The sequence below is a fragment of the Poeciliopsis prolifica genome, unplaced genomic scaffold (assembly GCF_027474105.1).
Source record: "Poeciliopsis prolifica strain line A6 unplaced genomic scaffold, Auburn_PproV2 SCAFFOLD034, whole genome shotgun sequence".
NCBI classification, from domain to species: domain Eukaryota; kingdom Metazoa; phylum Chordata; class Actinopteri; order Cyprinodontiformes; family Poeciliidae; genus Poeciliopsis; species Poeciliopsis prolifica.
This window is the reverse complement of record NW_026562409.1, coordinates 3,061,680-3,075,156: the sequence shown is the minus strand read 5'-3', so window position 1 is coordinate 3,075,156 and position 13,477 is coordinate 3,061,680. Positions and strand designations below refer to the sequence as shown.

The 13,477-nt window shown below is 38.9% G+C and overlaps 1 protein-coding gene across 5 annotated transcripts in view; it reads left to right on the top strand.

The window, feature by feature from the left end:
* slc1a9 (solute carrier family 1 member 9) overlaps positions 1-12,462 on the top strand; it is a 61,358-nt gene extending 48,896 nt beyond the window's left edge. For all 5 annotated transcript variants that reach the window (XM_055052075.1, XM_055052076.1, XM_055052077.1 and 2 more), the window contains 5 exons: positions 1,068-1,301; positions 2,101-2,295; positions 6,960-7,094; positions 9,365-9,797; positions 10,467-12,462. In XM_055052075.1, the coding sequence (XP_054908050.1) occupies positions 1,068-1,301; positions 2,101-2,295; positions 6,960-7,094; positions 9,365-9,797; positions 10,467-10,715 (1,246 nt within the window). In that variant the 3' untranslated portion in view covers positions 10,716-12,462. The remainder of the gene's footprint in view (positions 1-1,067; positions 1,302-2,100; positions 2,296-6,959; positions 7,095-9,364; positions 9,798-10,466) is intronic.
* The last annotated feature ends 1,015 nt before the right edge of the window (positions 12,463-13,477 follow it).

The window sequence follows — 13,477 nt, the reverse complement described above, 5'->3', positions numbered from 1 at the left end:
GTAAATAATTACTTAAAATTGATGAAAAACTTCTAGGTCCAATGACGGATTATTTCATTACAACATAGTAAAAATGTCTTGTTACAAATTAAATAATCTGCCAATGTAACTGGGTTTTTCTTTACCAATATTAAGAAATTATTGATATAAAACAAGCTCCAATATCTTGCTAAAAAGTTAGTTTTTGAACAGCGACTTGGCGTTATTACAGATAGAAAAAAAGGAGGAAATTTCTGCCAAAAAACTAAAAAGATTGTTTAAAAAAACCTCCTAAATTTTCTCCAAAACAACATTTAAATTTCTGAACACTTTTCATCAATATTAAGGAATTATTTAATGACAACAAGTATTTGCAGTAGAAACTAGACCAGAAATACTTTATTGTTTTTACAGTGCGTGTGCAGCTGGACTCCAAAGGAAACTGTGTCCTGTTCGCATCACTCACTCAGTGTAAACATTTTAGTCAGGGCGAGCCAAACACAGACTCCACTGTAAACAGAAGAGGAAAAAAACGCATCCATCCCGCCGGATGCTCCAACAAACAGCAACTGTCCGGGATTTCAGCGCGCTGCAGCTGACCTGCAGCGGCAGACCTGCAGCAGCAGGCCGCCACTGTGATTGGCCCAGCCGCGGGGGGCGGGGCTTAAAGGCGAGCTTCGCTTCAAACCGGGTCTCCCAGAAGAGCCGTCTGAATTTATGAATGGGAACAACTGTGGTGAAACCAGAGATCCCAGTATGTGTCAGAGGAAATGCTCCACTGGGGGAGAAACAATCTGATCGCAGGAATTATTTTGAATCTCACAGTTTGAATTATTATAGGAATAAAATCAGGAAAATGTTGATTTTAAAGCACCAAATCAGCGCAGAGCTAATTGATCATAAATTGGAGTGGAAAATAAAGTTTCTTAATGAATTGATAATTGAAAAAAACATCCTTTAGTACACAGGTGTTTTGCAAAAACAGATGGATGATAGTTGGATGTCTGGATGGTTGTTGGATGTTGGTTGGATGGATGACAGCTGGATGATAGTTGGATGACATTCATTTCTCCTTCCCGGTTGCTCAGGTACTCCCCCGTCGGCATCGCCTCTCTGATTGCCGGTAAAATCGCCGCCATTGGCGACCTTGAGATGGTTGCGAGGCAACTGGGGATGTACATGGTGACGGTCATCGTGGGCCTGGTGATCCACGGCGGCCTCATCCTGCCCGCCATCTTCTTCGCAATCACCAGAAAAAGCCCATTTGCTTTCTACTCCGGCATCTTCCAGGCCTGGATCACAGCTTTGGGGACCGCCAGCAGGTACGACCTTTAACTCGACCTTCACCTTTAACTCGACCTTCACCTTTAACTCGACCTTCACCTTTAACTCGACCTTCACCTTTAACTCGACCTTCACCTTTAACACGATTTTTAGATATTTTTTAAAACATCACATAATAAAGCAGATCAAAATATAATGTATGTGTAAAGTTTGGTATTTTAAGGACCAAAATGAAAATAATTTATATAAATAATGTAATTGTGACGTTACAATCCGGAAGGTTTTAGAAACGGCTAATTTTCCAGACAAAAAATTTAAAGTTATTGCCAAAAACTGCCTGGGTGTTTTTTTTAGGTCGCTTTTAGAGGCCGTAGTTCTTCAAGTTGCGCCAACAAACCATGTGTATTTTTTTGAGTGTATCGCTACGTGTGAGTGCCGGCTGTCGGACAGATCCCAGGTTGTAAACGTCGGGCTCTGGGCTGGAAATCTGCTGGAACCAAATGTCATTCTGGCACATCAGCCGGGTTTTAGTGAAAGTCGGCTAATCCTATCAACGTTTTCTCTAATTATATTATGGGCAGAGCTGAGCAGGGCCAGGAATCAGACTCCTGTAATTCACGTACTGAGGGATTGAAACAGTGGCGGCAGCAGCTGTCAGGAAGAGGCTGTCACCCGGCTCAAGTTTCTGCCGCCTTTTATTCATCTTTACCCCTTCACCTTCCCTCCACACGTCTGCGCTTATGTCTCACACCACCTGTCTGCATATTTTATGACTCTTTGCTTCTCATCCTTGAAAATTGGCGCTAAATCTTATATTTTGTGTTGGTGTTTTTTCAGTGCGGGGACGCTGCCGGTCACTTTCCGCTGCCTGGAGGAAAACCTGAAGATTGACAAGCGGGTGACTCGCTTCGTGCTGCCAATAGGCGCCACCATCAACATGGACGGCACGGCGCTGTACGAGGCGGTGGCCGCCATCTTCATCGCCCAGATGAACGACATCTCACTGGACGGCGGACAGATCGTCACCGTCAGGTGGGCCAAAATCCAAAATATTGGTTTGGTGCAAGTGAACATTAATCAGAGGCTCATAGTTCTAGATTTTAAATATTCAATAAAAGAAGTTTATAAAGGCTTTTGTCAAAATGAAAAACCAATGGCTGCGTTTTTGTTGACCTTTAAATTGCGAAAATTTAACTTACAAAATAAATTTGCTAAATGGAAACAGCAATTTAAAAAAAAAATCGTGTTGCGTGAGGATCTGGTAGTTTTTCGGCTGTATTGAAATTATTGTATGCCATAAAATTGCGATGGAAAACAAATGTTTCCGCCTCACACAAGTCAAATATCAACACTAAAAGAAGAAAAACAAGAACTGGAAAAAGTTTTTTTTATTTTAATGGCTTCTTGCTTGAGCAGACTTTGATTTTAATCTAATTTCTTATGTCATGGAAACGCCACAATTGTGTGTTTTTTTTTTCTTTTTTTAGCAATAGTGGAATATTGACAATTTTTATGCACACAAGTGATGGAAATGCAGTTATTCCTGCACAAAATCTTCTGCTTGATTTTGTAAGAAAATGTGAAAAATGACCACAAGGCTTTTAATTGTCAAACATAAATATTGGAGAACACATGATTCATTTTCCATGTGTTGGTCTCACTCTCAATAAAACACATTGAGGTTTGTGGCTGTCATTGTCAGAAAAGCAATTCAAAGGGGATAAAAACTTCAGTATAAACAATAAATTAGATCCTGTAAGATGTTTCTGTTGGTCACAGCTTCGTTCAGCAACATTACAAGCTGCAAACTGGATTTAAGTGCATGCACAACATGCTTCACTTTTTATTTGATTCTTGTTGCATAAATTTGACTGAAATCTCGTTTTTAAGTCTCTTCTTCAGGTTTTTCTGTGTGGATTTTTCCTGTATGTTAAGAATACATCAGATTTGTGTGTTGGGTCGAAACAAAACCCTGTTGAACCCAAAGGTCTTTAGTTTAAGACGGTATAAACAGCCTGTCTTTGTTCTTCTTGTTAAATTTTCTGCTTTGAGGTATAAAATCTGCTGCCAAACTTCATATCTTTCCAGGAATATATATTATTTTTCAGCTGTTTCATTTACTGTCGCTTCCAAAAAGCAATAATTCACCTTTTACAACCAGTTTACACCACATTTGGCTCGCTGCGCTGACCTGAAAAAGTAGCCAGGGTTTCACTTTGTTCTTATTTTTTATCTTTTCACAAATTATTTTGCTTTTATGCTAAAGTAGAACCATCAGTACCTAATTTAAACATCTCGCTTCGAGCTTCTAATCTCACTTGTAATTCAGTCAGAACCATTTTGGTCAGAAAGATAATTCCTAATATGTGTAGCTACAGAGGGATGCAGAAGGGAGCGGCCTGCCGCACAGAACAGATCGCCATTGGAGATAACAGACAGCGCAGGATTAGCTTAGACAGCTTTAAATAGGAGGTTTGGCTGAAGCTTTGAAAGCAGAGAGCACTCTGTCAGATTTACCAGATAAGTGAAGCCGTTTTCCTCTCACACACAAACAGACGGTGCTTTTTACCAGCTGTGTCAGAAAACTTGGCCCGGCAGCTTTTACAATTTGTACTTTGTCGGATGTTTCTCGCAGATATTCACATTTCCAGGCCACCTGTAAAATGTTTCTGCCACTAACAGCAATAAAGTCAGAATTAGGTTTATGGATAAACGGTCAAATCTCATCGTAATTCAGACTTAACGAAGTTGCAACTCAGGAATATTTCACTTATACGACAGAGAAATTAAATGTGGTCCTAAATCATTTTGTCCGAGTCGCTGTGGGCAGGAAGGATCTCCAGTAGCAGTCAGTCTCGCAATCTGAGGAGGCCTCTGACTGAAGACTAAACTGTGGCTTCACATCGGCTCCTGGAAAAGTTTAAAAGCTGTGTGAAAACTCATTTTTAATCCTTGGCTCTTAACCAGCAGGAGTTCTGACACCTGGAACTGTTTTGTTTCCTGCTGAAGAATTCTGGGAATAAAAATCAGAATTCCGAAAAAAATCTGAATCCTGAAAAAATAAGGATAAAAATTCAGAGAAAAAAACTTCAGAAATCTTCTTTTCTTATTTTCCAGTGGCACTAATCCTCTTCCATAAATTTATAATAATGCTAGTACGCCCTCTCAAAGATTGATAAACTTTGGATAAAGATTTTAATTATCCAAAATACTGACTAGTTATTTCACTTATTAGATGGAGAAAATGTTTTGCTATAAGTGAAATAATCTAATGAAACCAAATTATAAATACAAGGACCCAGAAGTAACATGTCCTAACACGTTCTTAATGAGCTCATTCTGATTCGACTGTCAGCTTTTTTCACTGATTTTCTTTGGGATTTCTGTGAAAATCCTCCTGACAAACACATTTTTCTGCTGCGACCAGAAACAGAACTGCTCGGGAAACAGTGCGGATAAAGCTGTAAATGCAAACAGCTGGAGATTTAGCCTTACATGAGAGCGAAACGCAGCAACACCAGGGTTGTAAATTATATTAATTGCATAGTTTAACAACTAAAATGAATCTTTCACTGCTTTTTGTTTGTATCTGTGGTTCCGTTCAGACCCTAAGACAAAAACATAACCAGATAAAACTCATTAATAAATTTCTCTCACAGTAGCAATATTAATAGAGTCAAAGTTTGTTTAGAAAAGTAAATTAGCTCGGATATTCCCAGCGCATTCTGCATGAAACATTAAGTTTGCTTATGAAAATGCGTTCAGTTGAACCAAATCTAAACAAAACTCAAGGCGTTTTTCGATGGAGTTGCATGACTAACGCAGATTATTATGATATATGGCAGCGAGTGGGGGACTGAAAATCTAAAATGAATGCAGCAAAGAAGCAATCAGACATTTTTTCCCATGTCTGAGGTTTCGGCTGAACATTAAGTCTTAATTGGAACCAGTCTGCTTGGACGGGACTCAGCTTGTTATGGCTGCGGGTTGCAAATAATGCCCAGCACTTTGAAATTGTTTATTGTATTTTTATTTTTTTTTTCCATCAATGTCTGTGCCCCACTAAATTCCACAACGTAATTCCTGAAACGCGCTGGAAAGCATTTTCCTCTGCTCTGAAATATTCCCCGCATGCTGCAGGCGGTCGGAGACAAACGGAGACGCGACTCGGATTTCTGACGGTTTGTGGCGAAAGAAAAGAAAAACGACAACAACGGGTCATCGTGAATAAATTATTACCGCTGTTGTAACGGAGAACGGATCAGATTCTGTAGAGAGGAAACAATCCTGGAGGAAGAGAGTTTTGTTTTCATGTGAGGTCGCTAATTTAGCAAAATGAAATTAATCTGAGTAAAAAGGGCAGCAGTGGGATTCTGATAAAGACGAAAATAATCCACCTCTCTGTTCGTCCATTTGTACATCTATTCGTTTGTCCATTCATCCATTAACTTTTGCAGTTACTTTATGTTTTATTTTTCTTTCAATAATCTGTTTTCGGGGCGTGCTGCGGTGGCGCAGGGGGTTAGCACTGAGGCCTCTCCTCGCCCTGTCTGCCTACTGTCGAAAATATGAGCTACTAGCGCCGCAAAAACTCTTTAGAGAATAAAATAAAATAATAAAAATCTGAAGAACAAAATCAGATTAAGGAGTTTCAATGTTTCTCTAAAATTTACAGTATGTATAAAGTGAAATTTTTCCTCGTCCTCCAGTCGCATTCGGCGCCTTTATGGGCTACTTAAGGTTAATGAAGTAATGTCTTAATGCGGATTAATAGCTGCCATTAAACCGTCTGAACTTGCTGATTCAGGTTTTGAGGGTTTCCAGAACGCTCAGACTGGCTGTTGCGTTTACTGTACCATTAATCCTCTCTGTTAAATGTTTTCTGACAGCTTCATTCACTAATGTTGTTGGAAATACTTCACAGAAACGTCCGCTCGGCGTTTCTTCGGTTCATACGTTCTCACGTGATGCTGAGTTTACAGGAAAGCTTCGAGCCAGGATAAAAATTAGGTGGTGGTTGAGGCCACAGTCTGTCTTTATGAACAAACTGGGTTCATGCGAGGTGACAAATTTAAAGATGACTTATTATTCTTCCTTGAACATTTAGGATTAGTTTATGGGGATACGAAACATGTTTTTGCACAAAATCACTCTTAGAGAATGAAAGTTTCAACCCCCAACGTCATGTTTACACTTGCACATGAAAATGGCTGAAAACAGATGCACAATTATATGAAAAATGTCTTTGAAAAGCATTAGTAGAGCCTCCTGCACAACCAACAAGAATGCAGCAAGTGGTTTCTGGATGGTAAGCCAACGACAATACACTTGTCTTTTCCAGCAGCCATTGTACAGCAATAAAACCAGCTGACCAAATGTGCTGGAGCTCCACACTCTGTTGTGGTTACTATGTAACGGCGCACTGCCCATGGAAGCTGGCTTAATAATCACATTCAACGAAGTTCTCACAAGTTTTTAAACGGCTAATTTTCCGGACATAAACAAGCATCAAGTTGTTGCCAGAACCTTCCTGGTTGTTTTTCTAAGTGCTGTTTTTAGAAGCAGTCGATCCAAATGAAGGTACAAAACGTTAACATGTGAATGTTTCCACAAGAGGTTCCCTTTAAACACATCAGCTAGAGTTCTCTTAGTCAGGTCTCTTTTTGCAGAGTTTAAAATATTTTAAATTCTGGCAGTATGACGGCCACCCTGGCCAGCGTTGGAGCCGCCAGTATCCCCAGTGCCGGACTGGTGACCATGCTGCTGATCCTGACCGCCGTCGGCCTCCCCACTCAGGACATCAGTCTGCTGATCGCCGTCGACTGGCTACTGTGAGTAAAGGAGTCTGGTGAGCAGGGACTGAAAATATCAAATCATCTGCAGCTATTGGCTTCGCTCTGAGACATTTGTTAGTAAGTTCTGGTTTTTGTTTGTTTATTTGTTTTGTGCAGTTGTGTAAACTGGCAAGGCTAAATTTGAACAAACATTGGATTCAATGCGGAGGACAAAAAGAAGATGTTTGGGTCAGAGATTTGAGTACCACTCAACAAAGTTCCCACAATCCACTGCTGCAACTTTGGCCCTTTTCTCCTGAGCCGTTTGTGACGTCACTCGATAATAAACCAATAATTTGGTTTTTTTAGCCTGCAATAGAGAAAACAATGTTTTCATTACTCAAAGTCAAATGTTCCAAACTAAATATTTAATTTGAGAGCTAAATTTGTAATTTAGTAATTATTTTTCCTTCAAACTAAAAATTAATGCTCCAAACATTTAGTTTGTAATGTAAATATCTAAGTGTGAGGTAAATATTTAGTCTATAAACTGTTTTGATTTTAAAGTAAAATATTTAGTTTGCAAACAAACCATATAACTCCAGGTTAAATATTTATTAGCTTTATAACTTAATATTTAATTTGAAAGTTAAATATTTTGTTTATAAACTAAACATTTAGTTTTCAAAGTGAATGTGCCTTTACAACTATTTAATTTTGAACTAAATATTAGAATTAATTATTTAGAAATATTTATTTGGGTTGAAATATTTAAAAGTAGGTGTTTTAATTTGAAAACACAATTTTCAAATTCAATATTTTGTTTGAAATAAAATTTAAGTTGGGCTCCAAATTAAATTTTTAGTTTTATACCTAAATATTTAATTTGAAAGTTAAATATATAGTTTGTAAACTGAATATCTCTAAATTAAAAATTTTGTTTGGAACTCAAACTAAATTCATACATTTGTAAATATGTGAATAACTTGGTGAAAATCTGACTTTGAAACATGAACCTCTACATTTTTCCTCCCCAATAAACTAAATAAATCCAATTGTTGCTGTTAGTTTTTTCCTGTGTATCTTTAGAAACGGCTCCCTGTCAGACGGATCTGGTCAAACTGACTCAGGTTTTCTGTCTGACTTTCTCACACACACCTTTTGAGACTTTGACCTATTTTTGTCCAAGCTTTTACCTGGTGGCTGATGATGATGATGTTTCAACATTTCCACACCGCGCTCTGTCATCATGATGTCATCATCTTACAGAAATTAATGATGCTGCCACCCCTGTTCCCCAAAGTCAGGGTGTGGTTATCACACATTTCACTCTAAATTTTCCATTATTATTATTTCCAAAACGTTAACAGTAACATTTTAAATGCGTCTGACGTTTTATAAGTAAATTTTCATTCTTTTTGACCTAAAATACAAAATGTTTAGTCTGATTTAATGACAAAAACGGTTATGCGCCTTTTTGTAGGGTGAGTAAATTTCTGGTTTAAGCTTTATGTTTGATATGGGTTATGTCAACTAGTTATGAGTCGTCAGTATCTTTCCTGAGGCAGCCAGTAAAATTATTTTGGAGATCAGCGGCATTTACAGACATTTTGGGGTTTAAAAAACTAATTGATGTATTTTAAGTGCATTTTACTTTTTTTTTTTAGGATTATTTAAATTACTAAATTATTATAAATTGATGAAAAGAAAATATGTAAAAAAAAATTCTTGTAATTTTTTATTATTGCACCCAATTTTCAGAAGCAGAAATTGTTTTAGGAAAAACAAGAAAATTTCTTAATACAAAAGTAAAAGAAATGTAAAAAAAAAACTGAGATTTTGAGATTCATCTTTCCAAGTTTCAAAAGTAGAAAATTTTGACTTTTGAAATTAAAAAATTTTCATAATTTTTCTAAAGATTTCTGAGGTTAATCTCAACAGAAATTCTGTCTTGTAATAACATTGAAAAACTGCAGTTACAAGAATAAAGTCGTAACAATATGACTAAATAAGTCCTAAAATTAGCCATAATTTTAGAACTTTATTCTCATAATTTTTTTTAATTTTCTTAGCATGGTCTCAAATCTCAATTGTCAAAATGTTTTTGTTTCCTGCAATATTACAAAAACGTGCAGCATCAGTAATACAAATCCAGAAATGCTCATTTGGGCCACATAGAAAAACTTTGTAAAAGCAAAATTTGAAAAGGGCACTTTTTCTCTGCAGAACAACAGGTGCATGCGCTCTAGCACCTCCTAGTGTCCGTGTGTATACATCTCTGTTGGCAAACCCACGACTTTACTTCCTGGTTGTTTCTGTCCACTCAGTGACCGAATGCGAACCTCCATCAACGTGGTTGGGGATTCGTTTGGCGCCGGGATCGTGGATCATTTATCGAGGGCCGAGCTGGCGGAGCTCGATGCAGCGGAAATGCTCCCGACAGAGGAGGAGCTGGACTTCATTCCTCCGCCGCCGATTTTCACCGAAATGGACCTGGTCGACCCGCTGAAGCCGCCAGAGCTGCCGCCTCGCTCCCCTCGCCCCCCGAAGATGAACCATCACAGCAACGTTCTGTCCCAGTCCCAATCCGCCACTTACTCACCTTCCTGCTCCATCCGATCTCCGTCACCTCACTCCGTTCGCTCTCCCTCCCCGCGCTCCGTCTGCTCCCATTCCCCTCGGCCTTTCCGCACTCATTCGCCTCGCCTCCTCTGCAGGACGGAGCCGGGCTACTCCGCCCTGCCCAGCCACGACAACCAGGTATCCCCCAACACTGAGACATGACTTTTACCACGTTAGGGCCTCCATACACAGAAATTACAACAAAAAAGAGGAGGAACTTCCACCAAAATGCTCACAAATGTTAGCATATCTTAGTAGCACAAATTAAAAAAGAGACATTTCTGAGTTTGAAAAGTTAAAAATTTGCTGAAAAAGATATTGAAATTTTGGGATTACAACAGAACATTTCTAGAAAAACTTTTTAAAAGTAAAAAATTTCTGAGCTTGAAAATTTAGACCAAAAAACAAAAAAATGTTGAGGTTAATCTAAAACATATTCCAGAAAAAAGCTCAAATCCCTCAGAAATTTTTAGATTAATCTCAGAAATTTGTTTGAAAAATGAGATTTCCGAGCTAAAGATCTGCAAAACGAAAAACAAACTTTTTTTAGACTTTGAGATTAATCTTAGAAATTTTTCAGAAAAAAGTGTTTGAGTCAAAAGTGAATTTTTTTAATCTTTTGAAAACAAAAATTTTAATTTATTTTTGTCAAAAATATTTTTATTCTAGCAAAGCTCAGAAATGTTCTTGTTTTTTCTAGAAAATCTCGATGATTTTTTTTCTCTTCTATGTAAAATTGTCCTGATTCTCCGTTATGTAAATTTACATTGATCAATAATGCTCTGATGAGTTTCTCTCTGCTCTCAGGTTTCAACGTTGCCGCGCGGCTACAGAGATCGCGATCGAGATCGGGATCGGGATCGGGATCGGGGGCGCGACAGGATCCGGGTCAGAGAGCGGGACAGAGAGCGGGAGCGGGAACGCCTGAGGCCAGAGAGCGAAACGGAGGAGGAAGAGGACAGAGAGCGAGTTCTGGGCGAAGTGAGCGACGGCGAGGAGAGCGACGACACCGCGTACGATCGGCGCTGCGGCATCTCACCCAGCGATTTACCGTGACGTCATCTTCGTCTGTTTGTCTTGGTTTGACGACACGTTTCCACTTTCAGCATCAAAACCGAGAAACATCCAGTAGAGACGACGCAGAAACTCACACAAGCTGCGTTTCCATGACCAACGGCCACAAACTTTGACATTCCACCTTCCTTCCTTCCTTTTTTCTTTCCTTTTTTCCCTCCTTCCTTCCTTTTTTCCTTCCTTCCTTCTTTCCTTCCTGCCTTCTTCCCTTCCTTCCTTCTTCCCTTCCTTCCTTCTTCCCTTCCTGCCTTCCTTGCTTGTTTCCTTGCTTCCTTCTTCCGTTCCTTTCTTACTTCTTTCCTTCCTTCTTTCCTTCCTTCTTCCCTTCCTTCCTTCCTATTTTATAAATTTGCTAGAAAACTTCAGGACATTTTCTGAGTTTCAAAATTTTCTGAGAAGCCAAAATTTGTATTTTTGAAACTCAGAAAATTTCCAAGTTTTTTCTCAAGAATTTCTGAAACTAATCTCAACATGTCTTAAGTTTTTTTCTAGAAAATTCCAGAGATTTCTAGAAACAAATTCTAGATTTTCTTTCTTCCGTTCCTCCATTCCTTCCTACATCATAAATTTTCTAGAAAAAAAGCGGACAATTTCAAAAGTAAATTTTTTTTCCTCAAATTTCTGAAATGTTTTAGATTTTTTCCCTCCATTCCTTCCTTCGTCATAAATTTGCTAGAAAATAACTTAGAAGTTTCAAAAGTCAAAAAGTTTTGACTGAACTTTTTGAGAGTTTAATTCTCAACTTTCTCAAAAAAGATGAAAATTAAATTTTTTTGAGAAAGTTTCATTCTCAAAAATTTCTGAAGTTAAATTGAAAATTTCTTAGATTTTCCAGAATTTCTTTCTTCCGTTTTTCTTTCCTTCTTTAATTCTTTCCTTCCTAAAACAGACACATTTTTAATTTATTTTATTAACTCTCATTTATTTAATAAATTAAAACAGTCAAAAATATCTGAACTTGTTCTGAAAAGTTTTTCTTCAGTTCCAGCTGCAAAAGTTTCTGCTTATAAACTATTTATTGATCTGATTATAATCAGATCTCAGTTTCTTTAAATGTGTCTGCCAGAATGCTGAAGATGTAAATTTGAAAGCATAAAACGATGAATCCGTCCAGCAGATGTTATTTTTTTACACTTCTTCGCCTTCCTGAATCTCTCTTCCGAGGTAATATTACTCAAATCATGTGAGGTTTGTACATTTATTTGTTGTGGTTTGTGTGCGATGCTGTTTTAATGTTGTATGTTTAAATCTGTTGGTGTTTTATTCTGATTTTGTCATTTAATTTCTGTATGTCGACCACCGTCCTTCACCCCTAAAGTCCCAAATCAGATTCACATCACCAGGTTCTGTGTATATTGTAATAAAACCTTATAGATTTATTTAAAGTAACTATGATTCGTTTTAGTTTTTTAAAAAAACATCTTGTGCAATCTGCAGAAGGATTTGCTGTCAGAAAGGGGTCAGAAAAATCCCAGAGACAAAGATATTACAGGATGAACAGAGACGTCACAACACACAGCGATCCGAACGCGTTTAATCCGCTCAAAGAAGAGCCAGAGACGGCGACGCGCCGCAGGGCGGCAGATGGCCGCAAAGACGTCAATCACTTTCATTCTTCCCAGACAGCATAAGGCCCGGCAGCGTCAGCGCTGCTGCAGAATCTGTATCTGTTTATATATCTATAACACAATCATAAGCATTGATAACTAATAAATGATAAAATATGATAGTTCATTGAAACTATTGTTTTTATCTCCAGTGTCAAAAGTTTGAAAACTTGGCTTAGAAACGTTTGAACCTGATTTTAGACGACAGGTTTTTCTGTCACTGAGAGAAACGTGTGTGTGTGTGTGTGTGTGTGTGTGTGTCTCTGTGTGTGTGTGTGTGTGTGTGTGTCTCTGTGTGTATGCGTGTGTGTGTATGTGTGTGTGTGTGTGTCTCTGTGTGTATGCGTGTGTGTGTGTATGTGTGTGTGTGTGGGGGGATGTGTGTGTGTCTCTGTGTGTGTGTGTGTCTGTGTGTGTGTGTGTGTGTGTGTGGGGATGTGTGTGTGTGTGTGTGTGGGGATGTGTGTGTGTGTGTGTGTGGGGATGTGTGTGTGTGTGTGTGTCTGTGTGTGGGGATGTGTGTGTGTGTGTGTGTCTGTGTGTGTGTCTGTGTGTGTGTGTCTGTGTGTCTCTGTGTGTGTGTGTGTGTGTGTCTGTGTGTGTGTCTGTGTGTGTGTGTGTGTGTGGGGGGATGTGTGTGTGTGTGTGTCTCTGTGTGTGTGTGTGGGGATGTGTGTGTGTGTGTGTGGGGATGTGTGTGTGTGTGTGTGTCTCTGTGTGTGTGTGCATGTGTTTCTGTGTGTGTGTGTGTGGGGATGTGTGTGTGTGTGTGTGTGTCTCTGTGTGTCTGTGTGTGTGTGTGTGTGTGTGTGTGTGTGTGTGTGTGTGTGTGTGTCTGTGTGTGTGTGTGTGTGTCTCTGTGTGTGTGTGTGTGTCTCTGTGTGTGTCTCTGTGTGTGTGTGTGTGTCTCTGTGTGTGTGTGTGTCTGTGTCTGTGTGTGTGTGTGTGTGTCTCTGTGTGTGTGTGTGTGTCTCTGTGTGTGTGTGTGTGTGTGTCTCTCTGTGTGTGTGTGTGTGTCTCTGTGTGTGTGTGTGTGTGTGTGTGTGTGTGTGTGCGCGTGCGTGTGTGTGTAAACATTTAGGGAATCTTGTGCCTTTGGGTTTGAGGATATTAAATCTTTGAAACACCTGACACTGA